Here is a 17593-nt window from a genome sequence, read left to right as displayed (position 1 = left end):
TTTTTAAGCTTTGCTCACAATGACCAAAAATAATTCTACACTGTAAGTACAAGTCTCTCTTTCCTCATAAAGCCCACACATAGGAATCATACTGGACCATAAACTGCACTAAGGGCAATGATGACAGATCACATTGAAAATGTGAATTTGGAATTCTAATTCCAAGGGGTACATGCACCTCGATGTTTATAGCAGCATTATCTACAATAGCCAAAATATGGAAACAGCCCAAGTATCTGATTAATGGAAAAAGAAGATGATATATATGATATATATGTATGTATACACACACACAATGGAATATTACTCATCCATAAAAAAGAGTGAAATCTTGCTATTTGCAATGACATGGATGGAGCTAGAGAGTATTATGCCAAGTGAAATCAATCAATCAGAGAAAGACAAATAAATACCATATGATTCCACTTATATGTGGAATTTAGGAAACAAAACAAACGAGCAAAGGGGGAAAAAAAGAGAGAGGGAGGCAAACCAAGAAACAGACTCTTAACTATAGAGAACAAACTGACGGTTACCAGAAGGGAAGTGGGTGAGGGGATGGGTTAAATAGGTGATGGGGATTAAGGAGTGCCCTTGCTGTATACTCTTGTGAAAACTCCTTGTAATGTACTCTTTTTCCCCCTTACAAGCAAGGTGGATATTCTTCCTAAGATATTTCCTGTGCACACTTGAGGTGGTGGTTAATTTTATGTGTTAACTTGATTGGGCCATGGCATGCCCATATGTTTGGCCAAACATTACTCCAGGTATTTCTGCAAGAGTGATTTTGGATGAGATTCACATTTAAGGCAACAGGCTGAGTAAAGCAGACTGCCCTTCCTAATGTTGGTGGGCTTGATCTAATCAGCCTGCATGGAACACAATGGCTGACCTTCCTCTGTGGGACATCAAATCTTGAGCCTGTTGGTCTTTGCACTGTAACTACACCAGATTGCTGACTCAACTGGCAGATATTGGGATGTGTCAGAATCCATGATTGTGTAAGCCACTTATAATAAATTAATCAAGGCTCAAGACTTGGGAAATGCTGATAGTTTGGTTTGAGTCCAAAGATGGGAAAAGGATAATGTCCCACAGAGGAAGGTCAGCCATTGTGCTCTATGCAGGCTGATTAGATCAAGCCCACCAACATTAGGAAGGGCAGTTTGGGAGGCCTGAGACTTTTGACTGGCATTGGAAGTTGGAGGCAGTCTTTGAGGATTGAACCCTTGACCCATGAAGTCTGCACTAACTCAGGGTAGTAGTGTCAGAATTTAATTTAATTGTGGAGCATCCAGCTTGTGTCTGGAGAATCAGAGAATTGTTGTTGGTGTTGTAAAACACCTCAGAATTAATATCAGTTAATACATTTTATGGTTCCAAAATTATAGCTGGTTCTTTTTCAAAATTTTTGTGTCATGTTTATGCATTAATATTCTGTCAGTATTGTCATTCTTTCCTTTTATATCCTTGGACATAGTAAGCATAACTTGTGTGTGTGTGTGTGTGTGTGTGTGTGTGTTTGCATGTGTGTATTTTAGGTGTGCACCAAAAAATTCCAATATCAAGAGCTTTGTGGATCTATGGCCTGTCATTTTTCTCATTTTCATTCATTCTTCATCTCTTCATATATTTCTTGCAGTGTGTATCTGATATTTTCTTTTTAAAGAATCATTCATAAATATCATTTCAAGTTGTGGTTGATTTTATTTATTTTTTTAAAGATGTTGCTTATTTATTCATGAGACACAGAGAGAGAGGAGGGGGGCAGAGACACAAGGCAGAGGGAGAAGCAGGCTCCATGCAGGGAGCCTGACATGGGACTCTATCCTGGTTCTCCAGGATCGCGCCCTGGGCTGAAGGCGGCGCTAAACCGCTGAGCCACCCGGGCTGCTCTTTGGTTTATTTTAAATACTTCCACAGATGATTATCTGTTGCTGCTTCCAGGAACTTTGGACATTAGCATTCTGCAATTATATAAATCTGATGTTAGAGATTAAGATTTTTATGGACTCCTGAGATTCCCCAGTGCTGGTCCACATTCTTTGAATTTGTTTCCTTTTCACTGTTATACCTAGAGTGCAGCCTTTGTCAGTGTCCCTCACCAAGACCATTACCCTTGGCGGGCTCTGGACTTTTTTATTTTGCCATCCAAGCCTCATGAGGCTGTAAAAAGCACTGTTCAGCACTCAGCTTTTTATTCTCAATTTGTTAAACACCTAATATCTAATATCAGTCTCATAGCTTTCTGCTTAGATGTTCTCTAGGACCTTGGCTTGGTAACTTTTCACCACCTGGATAGCTATTTGAGCCATCTAGAGTCATGGTGGGTACCAATTTTCTATAGTGTCTCAGTGGGAGGGATATTCTGAATTGCCTAATCCACCGTTGCTGGAGGAAGAAGCACAATTCATTATTTTGATTTTGTCTTGTTTGCTTGATTCCCCACCTCCAAAAGCTGAAGATTAAAGCAAACAAACTCCTGGGTTAGTAGCACATTATTGCCTTTGATCTTCTAAGTTCTCTATTTTATTCATTCAACGATTCCCTTTTACTCATACTATCATTCTCCTCTGGTTGATGTGTAACGGTCTCAGAAGTTACCTGTTCAGTTTTCTTTGTATGTGTTCTTGAAAAATGTGCATTGTTGTTTGGGATGTATATATTTTTAATCAACAAAATGTTGTGTTACAAGATGAACCCAAGGAGGTCCACACCAAGATGCATAGTAATTAAAATGGCAAAACGTAATGAGAATGGAAACCTTTTAAAGCAGCAAGAGAAAACAGTTACAAACAAGGGGAAACTCCGTAGGGATATCAGCTGATCTTTCAGCAGAAACTTTGCAGGCCACGAGAGAGTGGCATGATACGCTCAAAGGGCTGAAAGGACAAAACCTACAATGAAGAATGCTCTGCTCGGCAAAGATAGCATTCAGAATTGAGGAGGAGATGAAGAGTTTACCAGACAAAAGATAAAGGAGCTCACCATCACTAGACCAGCCTTACAAAAAATGTTAAAGGGACTTCTTCAAGTGGAAAGAGAAAGCTATCACCAGCAGTAAGAAAATTATGAAAAATAAAGATAAAAGCAAGCATATAGCAAAGGTAGTAGATTAAACACTCAGAAAGCCAGTATGGAAGTTAAAACACAAAAGTTGCAAAAATCAACTATATCTACCAAAATTAGTCAAGGGATACACAACATACAAAGATGCAAAATAATAATATTTCCCAGTGTCAGGACTGGCCTTCACATTTGAGGCACGGGATCCTGGTGTTAAAGAGGATAAAATAACCAGGGGTCAGTACTGGACCTCTGCCTGTACATTGGTCCATAAGCAATGCCATGACTACTTCTCAAAATGATTATAAATAAGATCAGGAGAGCTAGGTACCCAGCCCAAGGTTACAAGGATAGTGAAGGGTTAAAGCTATGGTTTAAAACCTGATCAGCTGACTCCTTTTCCAGTGGCCCTTGTCCTGGTGAGTTTACCAGTATAGGACACCTCTGCTGGGGTCAGAGCTGTATTGGCTGAGTCTGAGGAGGAGTCAGTATTTGGAAGCCAAAGGCTCCATTTTCCTGCTGTAAAAGGCCAAAAGAGCAACCTCTCCCCAGATAAGGACTAAGGCGTGTCTGTGCTTTCTAGATACACCTTTAGAATCCATCTTTCTTAAGGGTTGGTTGGAGGTCTCCCTACCTCCAACCAGGTCAGGGAGGGGGCAGGGTCAGGAGGGGTTGGGATGCTGAAGCCTGAGAAGCCTTTCCTAAAGAGCCCCTCTCCAGAGCCCTCTGGGGATACCGAGGACCTCCCAGTATAGAGACTCTTTGCCCTTCAGCTCTGAGGGGAAGTCGTCCACAAAGATCGCCATTTCCTCTGCCAAGCTTCTTAGTTCCCAGGGTTCTCCACGCTCCGAACAAGACAGTGATACTTTTATTGTTCAGGAAACTGGGATTACCTTAACAGCAGCTGGATAAAAGGATAGGGTCTCAGAGACATAGAATTCCACTTTCTTTGTTTTCCAGGTGTGGAAACAGAGGCCTGGAAGGGAAGAGACTTGCCCAAGTTAAGGAACAGGGGAAGCATCTCTTCCTAATGTGGCGGAACAAAGGTAATTGCAGCAAGACACTGCATGGTCCCTCACTGTGGGACCAGGGCTGGCAAAGGGAGCACATCTCCCCTCTGAGGGGTAAGACGTGCAAAGTGGAGAGGAGGGTGGGTCCAAAGTGTTCATCACAGCAAGGAGAACCTCAGGTGGGTGATGGAAGCCGGAATCCAATGCAAAAGGCCTAGAAACAATGGCCAGCCCAGTAGCAATGAACACAAGTACTGCCCAGACTATGATATCCCAATATCATTTCCCACTGAAAGTAGCCAAGGAAATTTGGGGAGATGATCGATTCCAGGCCCGGGAGAAGAAAAGCACAAGATGAGCCTGGAACACTTTGTTATACCAGTAGGAATAAATCCACCCAAAACTATCAGGACCATGTCGAAAGGATATATCCACCTAGTCAAAGACAAGCATTGATAAAGATAATAACTCTAATGACCCGAAACACATCTATGTAATAGGCACACCGTTACAAAAATAATTGTACCCCAATGAGGAATGCTAGGGAGTAAACCCATAATTTTGATAACTGATAAATAACATAGAAGAGTGGGCATTTGCTTTATCGAACTCTCCTTCAGGATGATCAAAAGATAAAATGATTGTAGAATATGAGAACTACAAAATTTCTAAAGAATTTCACAGGTCTAGTCAATGATCACCAACAATTGCAAATATCATAAGAAGAGTGACAACTACGCATCATGGGCCTCTGATGGAGAAATCAATACCATCCAATCATGGCAACTGGAAGGAGGCACACAAGTTCAGTCGGCCTAGTGACAGAATTTGTTGATCTGGGAAACTGAGTCGGCAGGCTCTGCTTCATCTGTAAACTGTTTCCCTTCTTTTGCTGAGGGCCCTGATAGGCCAGGAGCACAGAGACAGGGAACTTACCAGACAGTTGGCTGCCTTCTTCACTTACCCCAACAGCTGTCAGATTCCACCAGGCTGCCCTCAGCAAGCTCCCTCATCGCTATGCCTTCCATGTTACAGCCCCATCTAGACCCCTTCACCTTGATCATGTGGCTGCATCATCACCATTCAGGACCCAGGGTCCCATGACCACCTGTCCACCCCCTTATCCCAGACCCACAGATCCCTAGATCTATACTTGTATTAGCTCAACCACACCTGGAGGAAAGAGAACACAGTCTGGTTCCACAACCACCCCGACATTTTCTGCTGACACTTAAATTTATTCTGTCACACTCCCATGATCCTCAGTTTTGGTATCCGGTAATTCACAGAAGCAATCCATAGAAGGAAATTCACAGATGAGGCCATACACACAGCCAGAAAGTATGAAAGTACATTCACCCCCAACTGGTAATGAGGGAAATACCAAACAAAACAATGAGAAACCATCTTCACATGACATAAAATTTGAAAGGTAGAAGGAAAATGAAACTGAATGGAATTTGAGATGCAAGAAGAGTGAAGAAAACAATAAATATTATAGTAACTCCAAATAGATATGACTGTGTAAAACTATAACCATAATGTCGTTGGAGGCTTTAAGTATTTTTTTTAATTTATTTTTTATTGGTGTTCAATTTACTAACATACAGAATAACCCCCAGTGCCCGTCACCCATTCACTCTCACCCCCCGCCCTCCTCCCCTTCCACCACCCCTAGTTCGTTTCCCAGAGTTAGCAGTCTTTACGTTCTGTCTCCCTTTCTGATATTTCCCACACATTTCTTCTCCCTTCCCTTATATTCCCTTTCACTATTATTTATATTCCCCAAATGAATGAGAACATATAATGTTTGTCCTTCTCCGACTGACTTACTTCACTCAGCATAATACGGAGGCTTTAAGTATTAATTGAAAGGATGCTGTAAGATGCCATGAAATTAGGGAGGGAAATAAATCAAGACGAAATGTTCTAAGATCTTGTATTGTCCAAGAGGGTGATAAAAGTATGAAGGTCAGACTTTCATAAGTTGAGGAGGCATGTTGTAATTTTTAGGGGGACCACTTTTTAGAGAGAGTGTTCACGATAACAGACAAATAAGCAAGAAAAGTGAAATGTCAAATCAAAACAATAATCAATCCAAAAGAAAGCAAGGATAGGACAGTGACGGGTGGAAACAGGAAGAGCTGGAATAAATGGAAAATAGAAAAATGAGACAGTTAATACACGAAATGTAAAAGGCAGTCAAAAAAGAAAACACAATCAGACTGGACAATAAAAAGGAAATCAAATTATGTGTACCTCACAGGAGACACACTTTACAACCTAAGCATATGCAGAAAGTTTGCAATTAAAAGGATGCAAAACAATAGACATACCACATGGGTTTAGCTCTACTGATATTGACCAAAAAGGACTTTAAGGCAAAATGCATTATTATAGAAAAAAAAGGAGACAGTTTGAAATGACATAATTTACCAGGAAGTTAGATAATTGAAGCTGGTATACAATGAAAAGCATAGTCAAAACTATACAATGTACAAATTGACAGAACTTCAAAGAGAAGTCCACAAATCTGCAATCATTGTGGTCGGTTTATCGACACCTCTCTCAGTAACTGATGTAAGAGACAAAAAAAAAAACAAAAAACAAAAAACAAAAAAACAAAATCAGTGAGAGTATAGAGGACTTAAACAACATGATTAGCAAATGTGAAATGATGGGCCTTTGTAAAACACCACCCCCACAAAATGCAGGATGCACATCCAGTTCAAACACACACACACACACCCCACCCCCCCACACACACTTAACGTATAGAAAAACTGATCAGATATTGGGCCATAATCAGACTCCACAAATGTCACAGGAATTGAATCATACAGAGGATGGCCTCTGACCACAATAGGATTATGGTTAAAAGTAATAATGAAAAATGCCTATTCAGGTCCTTCGTCCATTTTTTATTTGGATCATTTGCTTTTCTACTATTGAGTTCCTTCTGTTTTTTTTTTTTTTTTGATGTAAACTCCTTATCAGATATGTGATTGTGCAAATATTTTCTCACATTCTGTAGGTTGCCTTTTCATTCTGTTGATCATTCATTTTGTTGTGCAGAAGCTCTTTATCATTTTTTATTGTAGAAACTCACTCATTTGTTATATTCATTGTAGAGAATTCTATTAATAGAACATTCAAAAATTGTCGTTATGTATATATAGGATAACTACTCTGACTTATACTATTGTGGACATTCGGGAGATGTAAAAACGAATGAGGTACAGATTTTGTCCCCATGGAGTTTTTAGTGTGTCTACGGAATATGAAACAATTAGAAGGCAATGATTTTCTGTATATTAAAATACCAAATGATTTATATCCATGCATCCTAACTGTCCGTTATTCCTTTGCTTTTGTCTTTTCAATTCGTTTATTTCCTAAGTTTTAAGTACATCTTAGTAACATATATCCACAAACTACACAAATCAAAATGTGTACCTGAATCCACAAAGTGATACACCCATGCATCCACAAACACATTTAGAAGTAGAACTTCGTAGAGCCCCCTGCCTGAGGAGCCATTATTCCAACTTCCACTACCATATACTGACTTTGACAGTCTTAACGATTATGAATTATAGAGTACATATTGTTTCTGTCTTGGCTTTTTCACTCTAATTACGTTTGGGAGCAGAAGCTTTTTATTTTGATGTAGTCCCACTTGTTCATTGTTGCTTTTGTTGCTTGGGCTTTGGGCGTCACATCCATAAAATCATAGCCAAGGCTAATATCAAGGAGACTTTTCCCTGTGTTCTCTTCCAGGAGTTTTATGGCTTCAGGTCTTATATTTAAGTTTTTATTCCATTTTGAGTTAATTTTTGTAGATGGGGCAAAATAGGGGTCCAATTTCATTCTTTTCCATGTGAAATTCCACTTTTCCCAGCACCATTTGTTGGGGAGACTGCCTTTTCTTCTTGAGTGTTCTTGACTCTTGTCAAGAGATATATTTGACAAGATATTCTTAGCTGATATATTAGCTGACTATAGATGCATGGATTTATATCCAGGCTCCCATATCTGTCCCCTTGGTCTAGGTGTCTGTGTTTAGGCCAGTGCCATATTGTTTTGATTACTATAGTTTTGTAATCTATTTTTTTAAAGATTTTATTTATTTATTCATGATAGTCACACAGAGAGAGAGAGAGGCAGAGACATATGCAGAGGGAGAAGCAGGCTCCATGCAGGGAGCCCGATGTGGGATTCGATCCTGGGTTTCCAGGATCGCGCCCTGGGCCAAAGGCAGGCGCCAAACCGCTGCGCCACCCAGGGATCCCTGTAATCTATTTTGAAATAAGGAACTGTGGTATCTCCTGCTTTGTTCTCCTCATTGAAGATTGCTTTGGCTGTTGGTTGCTATGCCACAACCTTTATGAAAGGGAGCGTGACAATAATGAGCAAGATTACATGTATTTTCACCCTTTATTCAGCAATAGTGCATCTAGGGATCAATTTCAAAGATATATTGATAAATATTGCTAAAGATTATGTCACAATTTTATTCATTGTGGCTGTATTCATAACAGCCAGAATAGAAACAACCAAAGTGTGCATCAATAGAAGACTAGCTGACTAAATTATGGTACCTTCACACAGTGGCATACTCTATAACTGTTGCAAGGAGTGGGAGATGTCTCTACATTGCACTATGGAGTGGTCTCATGGATACTGGGTGTTGTTGTTTTTTTTTTCAGATTTACTGAGGTATAATTTGTACAAAAAAAAAAAAAAACAACAACCCTGCACATAGTAATGTATACAATTTCACGAGTTTGGGTATATGCACACATCCAGGTAACCATCTCCATGATCAAGGTAATAAACATACCCATCACCTCTAGGAGTCCTTCTGTGTCCCTTCATTATTTTGTTTTGTTTCTGCTTTCTTGTGATAAGAAAACTTAACATGAGATTTACCCTCTTAACATATTCTTAAATGGACAATACCTCTTAAGAAAAACATCGAATACAGTCAAACTTATGGAAATAGACAATAGAATGGTGGTTGCCAGGAGAGGAGGGAAGGGGAATATGGAGAGTTGTTTAATGGATATAAAATTACGGTTATTCAAAATGAGTATGTTCTAGAGATCTGCTGTATAACATGGTGCCTATACATAACAATGAAGGCTATGTTTTTAAGTGAAAAAAGGCAAAGTGGAGGGGAGAGGGTTGGGAGGACAGAGTAACTGGGTGATGAACATTAAGGAGGGCACATGATGTAATGAGCACTGGGTATTAGATAAGACTGAGGAATCACCGACCTCTACCTCTGAAACCAATATTACATTATATGTTAATTAATTGAATTTAAATAAAATTTTAAAAAGGGCAAAGTGAAAGAGTTTATATAGAGGATGCAGCACTTATCTAAGGAGGAGAGAGTATATTGAATGTCTCTCTCTCTGATGAGAGATACAAATCTGATGGCTGGGAAGTACCAGTTGCTCCATTCCTTCAGACTTCAAAGAATCTGTTGAATATGCTGCTGCATGGGTTTTGCTTATCCTGGTGTCCCCACTTCCCACTTCTACCCAATGTTGGCTGTCTCTGAAAACACATGTTCACCCACAAATACTTCTGACAATTCATTGTGCTCAATATTTGTTCCAGATCATTCCATTTTTTCATTAATAATTAATACTTTCCCTACATGTTAAGCTCTTCTTGGCCAGAAACCAGTGGTGTCAGGCCTTGATGGCCCTGCAGGGTTCACGTGACCTACTATTGAAGAGGTGCCTTTCTGGGCAAGGACTGAAAGTGGCAGAATACTGGACGGGACTCATACTGGAACATAAGAGCCAACTTAATTTTTCAGGAGTTCTGCAAGCCAGCTGTTGAACACAGCTGTTTTAAAGACTAAATTATATAAAGTATCAATTACAAGACATGCATTATACTGGAAACAAAAAAAAAAAAACTCATCAATTTTTAATTATTTTTCCTACACTTTCCTGTTACCTATGTTCTTCAGGTTATGCCCATTTGTTGTACCTGCCCATGTATTGTACCTGAAAATGCATCCCTTCCCAACTCTGCACTAATTGACCTGGTGTCAGTAGCTTGAAATTGGCAAATGCTACAACAAAGGGCATTTCCCCTCAAGCCACCCCCTCCCCCAGAGAGCCTGTTGTTAAACACTTACAGGCATACCCCTGGTTGAAATTGATCCACTCTGCAGATACTCTCATGTGGTGGATATCCTCAGATCCAAACAATGCCGTTGTAGAACACATGAGAGTCGAGGCCTAACTCACACTATTTATTCTACAAAGTGATGTTTTGAATCTGTGAACTGGAGGAGTACATGACAAAATAGATGGATATTTCCTCATTTATGACAAAGTCCTAAGATGCCCATAATTTGCCACCGTGAAGAGGCTTTTTAAAAAGGCATAAAAAGCAGTGTACCCACACAAGTGCGCTTGTGTGCATGCATTTATGGGGTGTGGGGAAGTGGAGTGGCAGGGGGGCTGAAGCATCAGTATCAGGCCTAAAAGGTTCTGCATAGAAGGACAGGCGGGACTCAGAAAAATGAAAGGGTACAGGACAAAGGGGCTCACTCCTTCTCCCAGTCTCCATCACTTTATTTCTCTTTTCCTCCCTCTTCTCATGCCACATCCTTTAACCCCAAATAGAATTTCCCTTTTACCAATTCAGCTGTGAGACTGTGGCGCACCTAGGATGCAGTTGCACAACAGGGCTTTAGTCCTTTTCCACGTGACACAGCTTCCTTCCTCTGTGATTATGTGGGCTTGTTTATCTAATATCTGGGAGAAGAGGGGTTTCGGGTCACTGCTTTAAGGGGCAAATCAGGGAAGGGAGGAAAGCTTGAGATGGATGTCAGTCTTCCCCTATGTGCCAAGTGGCTTTGCATGTTTAGCTGGGATTAGATAAGGCTGATTAGAAGCCTGACTTCTCAAGGCCTGAAAGCATAAGTTGTCATCACCATCAGTCATCTTGGGTAAATATGAGGGAGGCAAGGAAGGAGGGAGAAAACACAATGGGAAATAGCGACGGGGCATATCCAATTGAGCTTTCTGCCTTTGGGGCAGGGTCGCCAGCTCTTCCTTTGTTTGGAACATCAGCAGAGGACTGAGAAACAAGTGGAGGTAAGATCGGATCCACTACTACATGTTGTTACCTTGAGTACAAAACAAAGAGACTATTTTTGAGACTCTTCTGACTGGATGTCTGCCTCTTCAAACTTTGAACCTTTCATTCAATGGTTTAGATATATAGAGATAGATAGATAGATAGATAGATAACTTTTTAGAATGTAAATTATTAGCTAATTCAGGGCCTGGTAAAGAGAAGGGAGTCCTCTCCCACCCATCTTTGGCTAAAAATTTCCCCCAAAACACTTGTGCAAGTGGGGGGTAATAATGCCTAGCTCAGAGACCTGCTGTGAGGCTATATGTCTTCAGCATACAGGGGGCACAAAATCAAGAAATGATATTGATTCTTCCTCATATTTCATGGGTCCTTCAAAAATAGGCTCTGGGTCTAATTCACCTCCCCTCTTTGATTCTTCTGGCCCTGGTTGGCTTCAGTGTCCCCCACTGTAAAATACACATTGGACTAGAATCAGCCTGGCATTCGCTTGGTCATAGTTGGCCTGAATGGATGTTTTCCTTGGCTCATGTAGAGGTCTTAAAGAGGAAACCAGAGCCAACATTTTAAAATTGAGATATTTTACGTAGATATCTGGAATTCTGGATTTTTTCTCTTGAAAAATCAGGAGATGTGGCAATGCAGAGTCTACATTCCTGCATGGCAACAATCGGCTAGAGCCAGGTGCCACCTGGCCCCTTAGGTAGAAAATGCACTGTCAGTTGACCAGAGCCTATCTGGGCTGTTCCACTCATTTATAAGACCTGCTTGACCCTGCAGACAACTCAATTTGGGGCCCTATGGACAGCTGGAAACAGTCTGTGCCAGGCAGAGGGTAGGCACTTACTTGCTCAATGAGTAAAAACCCTTAACGCCTTTTTCTTTTCCCCACTACCATTTTCTTCTCTAGTCGTGTTACGAAATCCCAGTTATTGAGTAGGGGGATTCTCACTTTGGAAAGCAAATTGAACAAGTCCACCAGAGTCAGGATGGTCTACGTTATACTGTGGTAACAAACAACACCTATATCTCACTGCCTTACAACAACAAGGGTTTACTATTTGTTCACACACATAAACCTAGATACAAAATGAAAACGTCCTTGTATTTTGACAAGCATGGATACGTACATGAGTGCACAGCTATGTTTGCGGTCACAAGTCAAATGAAAACTCTGGCATATGAATGTATGACCTTTCAGAGAACCCTATTGAGAGAATGATCAGCTTCAGTCGCACAAAAAGGCCCCAGAATCCAAGGCAGTAAGGGATGGCGGTACAAGAATATCCACCCTCAGCCAAAAATTGCCCCCTATAATAAAAAGGGCCTGAAAAAGCCTGTAAAAGAACCTGCAGGTTAAAAAAAAAAAAAACATGTTAAGCATACTGGACATTAAACACTTTGCAAATGCATAAATAAGCAGTACTCTAGTGAGGCCTTCTCTTCTGGGCTTCTAGCTCAAGAGGGAGATGCACCCCAGATGTCCAATAGGCAGAGAAATAGTGGTGGCTGGCCTGGGTCTCAGAGAGGGGCTAGGAGGCTGGAGTCCTGTATCTCCAGCAGGAGCTGCAGATAGAAAGGAAGGCATCAGAGCCAGGTCAGATCCATTTCCTCTCCTGGCTCCCTCCTCTTTTTTGTTCCACCCAATCTAGGCTTTGTCACCTGGACTTACAGACTACAGCACAGAACTCTTCCTCGCTGATTTGCTCATCTCAGGTCTTGCCTCCTCCAGTCCCTCCATCAGAGCCACCACATTTCTTTCTGTTGAGCCCAATATCTTTGAATATACTCCTCCCTAGTTCACACATTCCCTGCCTCCTCACCACGCACAGTTTCTGGTCTAGCCCCTAAGCCTGGCATTCCAGACCTCTGTGATTGGCAGCCTCTCCGGCTTCGCCCCCTTCTGTTCCAGCAGTTCCTCCTTCACTCAGGTTGCTGCTTCACTCGTGCACCATACCCCATCCAACATTTTCGTCTAGGAATGACCATCCTTCCCTCTCAGCCTTCTCAGGCATCTACCTCTCCTCAGACTTCCTCTGTTCCTTCCTCTCCAGGCTCATCAATGAAATTTAGCCACAAAACACAAGGGAAGTGTAAAGGCATCCAGGCTCCACATGGAGACTGGAATCAGAGAGCAGATCACCCTCCAGCCTAGGCTCTCATCACCTATGCATATCCTGCCCACCACAGCAGAACTGTAGGGGTGTGGATAGAAAGCTCTGGGCTGGGAGTGAGGGGACCTGGGTGTTCCACTTGATAGGCTGCATGCCCCAGGGCAAGTCCCTGCCACTCACGGGGTCTCGGTTTCCTTGTTTCTTGATGCTAGGGTGCTAGGGGCATTTGCTGTTGAGCACGGAGCTCGACTGAGTGAGCAACCATCAACTGCCATCTCCAGCATCAGACTGAGGAGCTTGGGTGCCTGGGCCCAAGGAGGTTCAACCCACCAACTCTGACCTCCCAGTTAGGCCCTGCTTACCACAATGCCCTCCCATTTCCCAACCATCCCCACCACTCCACGTTCTCCTTTCAAGGACCGGGCTACCTGCTGCCACGCAGGGCTGTAGCAGGAAGATGGAGCCAGAAGACTCCTGGGTAGAGTCTCTCAGAATCAGCAGAGCCTCGGCTGCTTCCAGCTTCCGCTGCCACTCTGAGGCAGAAACCAAGTCCTGGTCAGAGGCTTCAGGAGCCTGCCAGGGAAAGGGTGTGAGAGAATGGGAAGCGAAAACCCACGCCTCCCCACCTCATGTGGCAAGTGCCCCTTCAGTCCCGGATTCTGCTCAAGGCCCCACCCCCACCCCAAGGCCATCTGCTCTTCCCATTCACTAAGCTTGGCCCCTGCCAGGGTTGTGGACCCCGCTATTTTCCCAGAATCTGTGGCTGCAGTAGGACAGGGCCAAGGATGGCACAGGGCTGGAGGACCAGGGTTGAGCATCTAGAAACAAGAAGAGAGGCCAGAGGATTAAACCCTCTGGCAGGCAGACATATACTACCAGTAGAGAGAGACAGGGCCAGGACTTTGCAATATCTGGATGTGGGAGTCTGAATGCCTGCTGGCTATTAGTCGTTGTGGCTCGCACAAGTCCTTTCCCCTGTTTGGTCTGTTTTCCTTCCCTTTCTATGTCCTTCTTCTGTATCTCTCCTGGAACACTAATTCCTGCCAGCATTTCCAAAACTCCCAGGGCCACAGTGACGATTATGGGAAATCACAGGTGTCTGTGTTTTAATGTGCAAGGCACCTGGAGGGATGTGATCGCTGTCCCTTGTGCAGGGACTGGTTCTCACCTCCATATTCCCCAATCCCCATGGAACTTGAAGGACCAGCTTGGCTCATCTAATGGGCAGGAAGCTTTCTCTAATGACCTCTGGACTCCCCACCCCGGGCCTTGTGACCCTCACCATCGTGGCCCTCCTTTCAGCAGGACCTTCTATCCCATCAATGTGTTTCATGTGGAATAATAGCCTCCATTAGTTGAAGTCCTGCTATGGTGGCACGCCTTGGCTTAGTCCTCTTGTCAGTGCTATAGGTGTAGGATATTGTCCCTATCAGTACACCGCTAGGGAAACGGAGGCTGGGAAGTGTAATGTCACTTGTCATAAGCCTCACGAATAGGCAATGGCAAGGCTGGGAGAGCCCTGCCCGTGCCCGCTAGTCCGATATGCTGCCATCTCCACACGCCCCTCCTCCTCCCCCTGCCACTTCTTGTCCTGCTCCTCTCCTCCCCCTCCTTCTCCTCCTCATTGGCTGCCTCCTCCACTCCTTCCTTCTCTCTCCCACAACATCAAGCACAAAGGCTGGGCACACAATAACATAATATACAACTAGCTCCATGTCCCTTCTCACTTTACTCACAGGCTGCGCAGGGCAGGGATCCTGTGGGTCTTCCTCGAAACAGAAATTGTTAGTTGCATCCTCAAGGCTGCTGGAGTCCAAGATGGAGACAAAGGTTTTGGGGCCTGACCAGTCAGCAGAGCTCCTTGGGTGCTTGCCTGCAGGAGCAGAGAGCACAGGGTGGAGTCAGGCACCAGGCCGGCCACGGAGAGGACATATGTATGGGTATGTTCTGGGATGAGGATAGGAGCCCAGAATGTCAGGGCTGAGAAGACCTGGAAGACCAGCCAGTTCCCACTCTTTATTTTCCACCTGAGGAACCGAGGCCCAGAGAGCAGAAATGGTATTTTCCCAAGGTCACACGGCAAGCTGCAGTAGGGTTAGGGAGGGAACCCCTGTCTTCAGGACACAGAGAAGAGTCTGGGCAGTGGGTGAGATGGGAACCTCCCCCACAGGCCCCAGACTCTCCTTACCTCCCCGGGGGCTGCACAGCGGTGGGCCTCAAGCTGGGACATGAGGTTCTCCTTCCCAGCTGTGGGAAGCTGGGGACACTTTAGGTGAGCCTTTCCCCCTGACCCCACCCCACTCTTCCTCACCCCCAGTCTGAGGTCTCATCTCATTTAGATGGACCATTTAGACCACCCCACCCCCCATTCTCTCCTTCGCACCCACACTTGGTAACTAATATTGATGAAGTTTTATAGGTGGGACAGCTAAAGGACCGAGGAGTAACTTGCCAAGGCGACATCAAAATTGGGTAGTAGGACTGGTGACAGAACTGCTCAATGATCCCTAACCCCAAACTCAGATGTTCTCCCTGGCCAGAGACACTCACTGATGACTCCTGCATGAATGGTCAACTTTGTGACATGGCCGTGAGCTTTGGGAAGGGAGGCCCCACTCCTTGTCAGTCCTTGAGCCAGATGCCTCTTTAGGTGTGCCCCCTGCTCCTTGTTCAAGGCACTCTCAGCAGGCAAGACACTGCGGTGCTCCCTAAAGTGGGGAATTGCAGGCCTACAGTCAGTCACATTTAGAGGAGGCCCACGCACCCCCCCACCCACACACACACACCCTTTGTCAGACACCATACTCACGAGAAAAAGGCACACTTGTGACAATCGCAGGCCTGGAAGGGGCAGAAGTGCTCCTGGTCCTTGATTTGCTCAGTGAAGCCGTGGTTGTAGCAGTGGACACAGCGACTTACAGCTCTTTTGGGGCCAAGTTCAATCCCCCATGGGGCTCCGGTCTCAAGACCAGTGGGGGAGTCTGAGGGGCAGCAGGGCACAGCAGGCATCTCATTGGGATCCATGGTTCTAGGGCCAGGAGCGGAGGTCAGGATGGCTACATGATCCCCTTACCCTCAACGTACTTCCTCTGCCCTTTGAAAACCCCACCTGAGGTGCCTGGCTTTCTCCTTCACCCAGCTCACCGCTGAAATCAGATCCCATCCACCCTTCTTGCTCACAGAGCCTCCTTCCCAGGAAGCCCCACTCACACACAGTCTCATTCCAAGAAACTCTTGGCATGGTTCCTGTAAACTTTCAATCCAATCATTATTCTCGTTGCTTTCCTTCACTCCACATAGACCCCATGTTCAGGCATACTCATGCACTCTTGTGCCCCCTTCAACAATTACTGCCCTCCCCTTCCCGTGTATCATCCTGTACTCAGCCATACTGCACTATTTTTCCTGGTCTCCACCTCCGCAATTGTCTTCCTGACCTCCTGCATTCATTCACTCCCTACTCATGATTCTAGCCCTAGCCCCCCTTTCCCCCCTCCCCCCTGAATTCTATTATTAGTCTCATGTATGTCCTACATTCAACTTTCCTCTCACACCTCATTCGGACTCTCTTCTTGCACCCTACCGTAATCTTAATTATTTTCTCACACACACCCCCTTTAAGCTGACACCCCCTTTGCGCACCACGAAATTATATTATGATGCTGGATCCCAAGCCCCTCTTTCAATAATTATTTTTATTCATCCCTTCCAGTGTTTAGTGACCAGATCCTCGTTGAGCCCCCTATCCAATGCCAGACCCTGATCTAGTCAACAGCCAACTCCTCACTGCACTAATTGCTTTCTTCCGCCAACACACCCTCTTTGCTTTCATGCAAACCCACGTATTCCCTGAACAACCTCTCAGCAATCTTTCACACTCCTCTTTCCTCTTCACACTTCAATGGTCCACCTCCTGGTCCCTCACACATGGGGTGCACCACCGCATCTCAGGCAGCCCAATCATTCGCTGCCACTACCACATCAGAATCAAAGGCAGGGACATGAGCTCCACCTCAGGTTCCAGAGGCCAGGGGTCAGGGGGCTGAGGCAAGGGTTTCCTCCCACAGGCATTTGGTGGTTGTTGGTTGGTGAGGGGGGCGGCGGGGGGTGGGGCAGAGTGCGAGGTATATCAGGAGCTGGCGGAGGTACCCCACTGAGGTGGAGGAGAAGAGACACAGTTGGTCATCCCAAGCAGGAGGGAGGGAGGAATAGAGGAAAGGACGGAGGGGTGAAAGAAGGTGTGTGGAGAACGAGGGTCGAAGGGTCGAGGGTCCG

The 17593-nt window shown here is 44.4% G+C and overlaps 1 protein-coding gene across 4 annotated transcripts in view; it reads right to left on the bottom strand.

Moving 5' to 3' along the window:
- Window positions 1-8494: 8494 nt before the first annotated feature.
- LOC144309217 (doublesex- and mab-3-related transcription factor C2-like) overlaps window positions 8495-17593 on the bottom strand; it is a 33416-nt gene continuing 24317 nt past the window's right edge. For 3 of the 4 annotated variants that reach the window (XM_077890434.1, XM_077890436.1, XM_077890433.1), the window contains exons 2-6: window positions 16128-16346; window positions 15869-16026; window positions 15055-15191; window positions 13747-13891; window positions 8495-12770 (exon numbers count right to left, since the gene is read on the bottom strand). In XM_077890434.1, the coding sequence (XP_077746560.1) occupies window positions 12658-12770; window positions 13747-13891; window positions 15055-15191; window positions 15869-16026; window positions 16128-16342 (768 nt within the window). In that variant the 5' untranslated portion in view covers window positions 16343-16346 and the 3' untranslated portion in view covers window positions 8495-12657. Of the gene's footprint in view, window positions 12771-13746; window positions 13892-15054; window positions 15192-15868; window positions 16027-16127; window positions 16347-17176; window positions 17583-17593 lie in introns of those variants that run through there. The other variant, XM_077890437.1, reaches the window with a different exon arrangement.

This window comes from Canis aureus, chromosome X, assembly GCF_053574225.1.
Source record: "Canis aureus isolate CA01 chromosome X, VMU_Caureus_v.1.0, whole genome shotgun sequence".
Classification (NCBI taxonomy): domain Eukaryota; kingdom Metazoa; phylum Chordata; class Mammalia; order Carnivora; family Canidae; genus Canis; species Canis aureus.
This window is presented reverse-complemented; position numbering and strand designations above follow the sequence as displayed.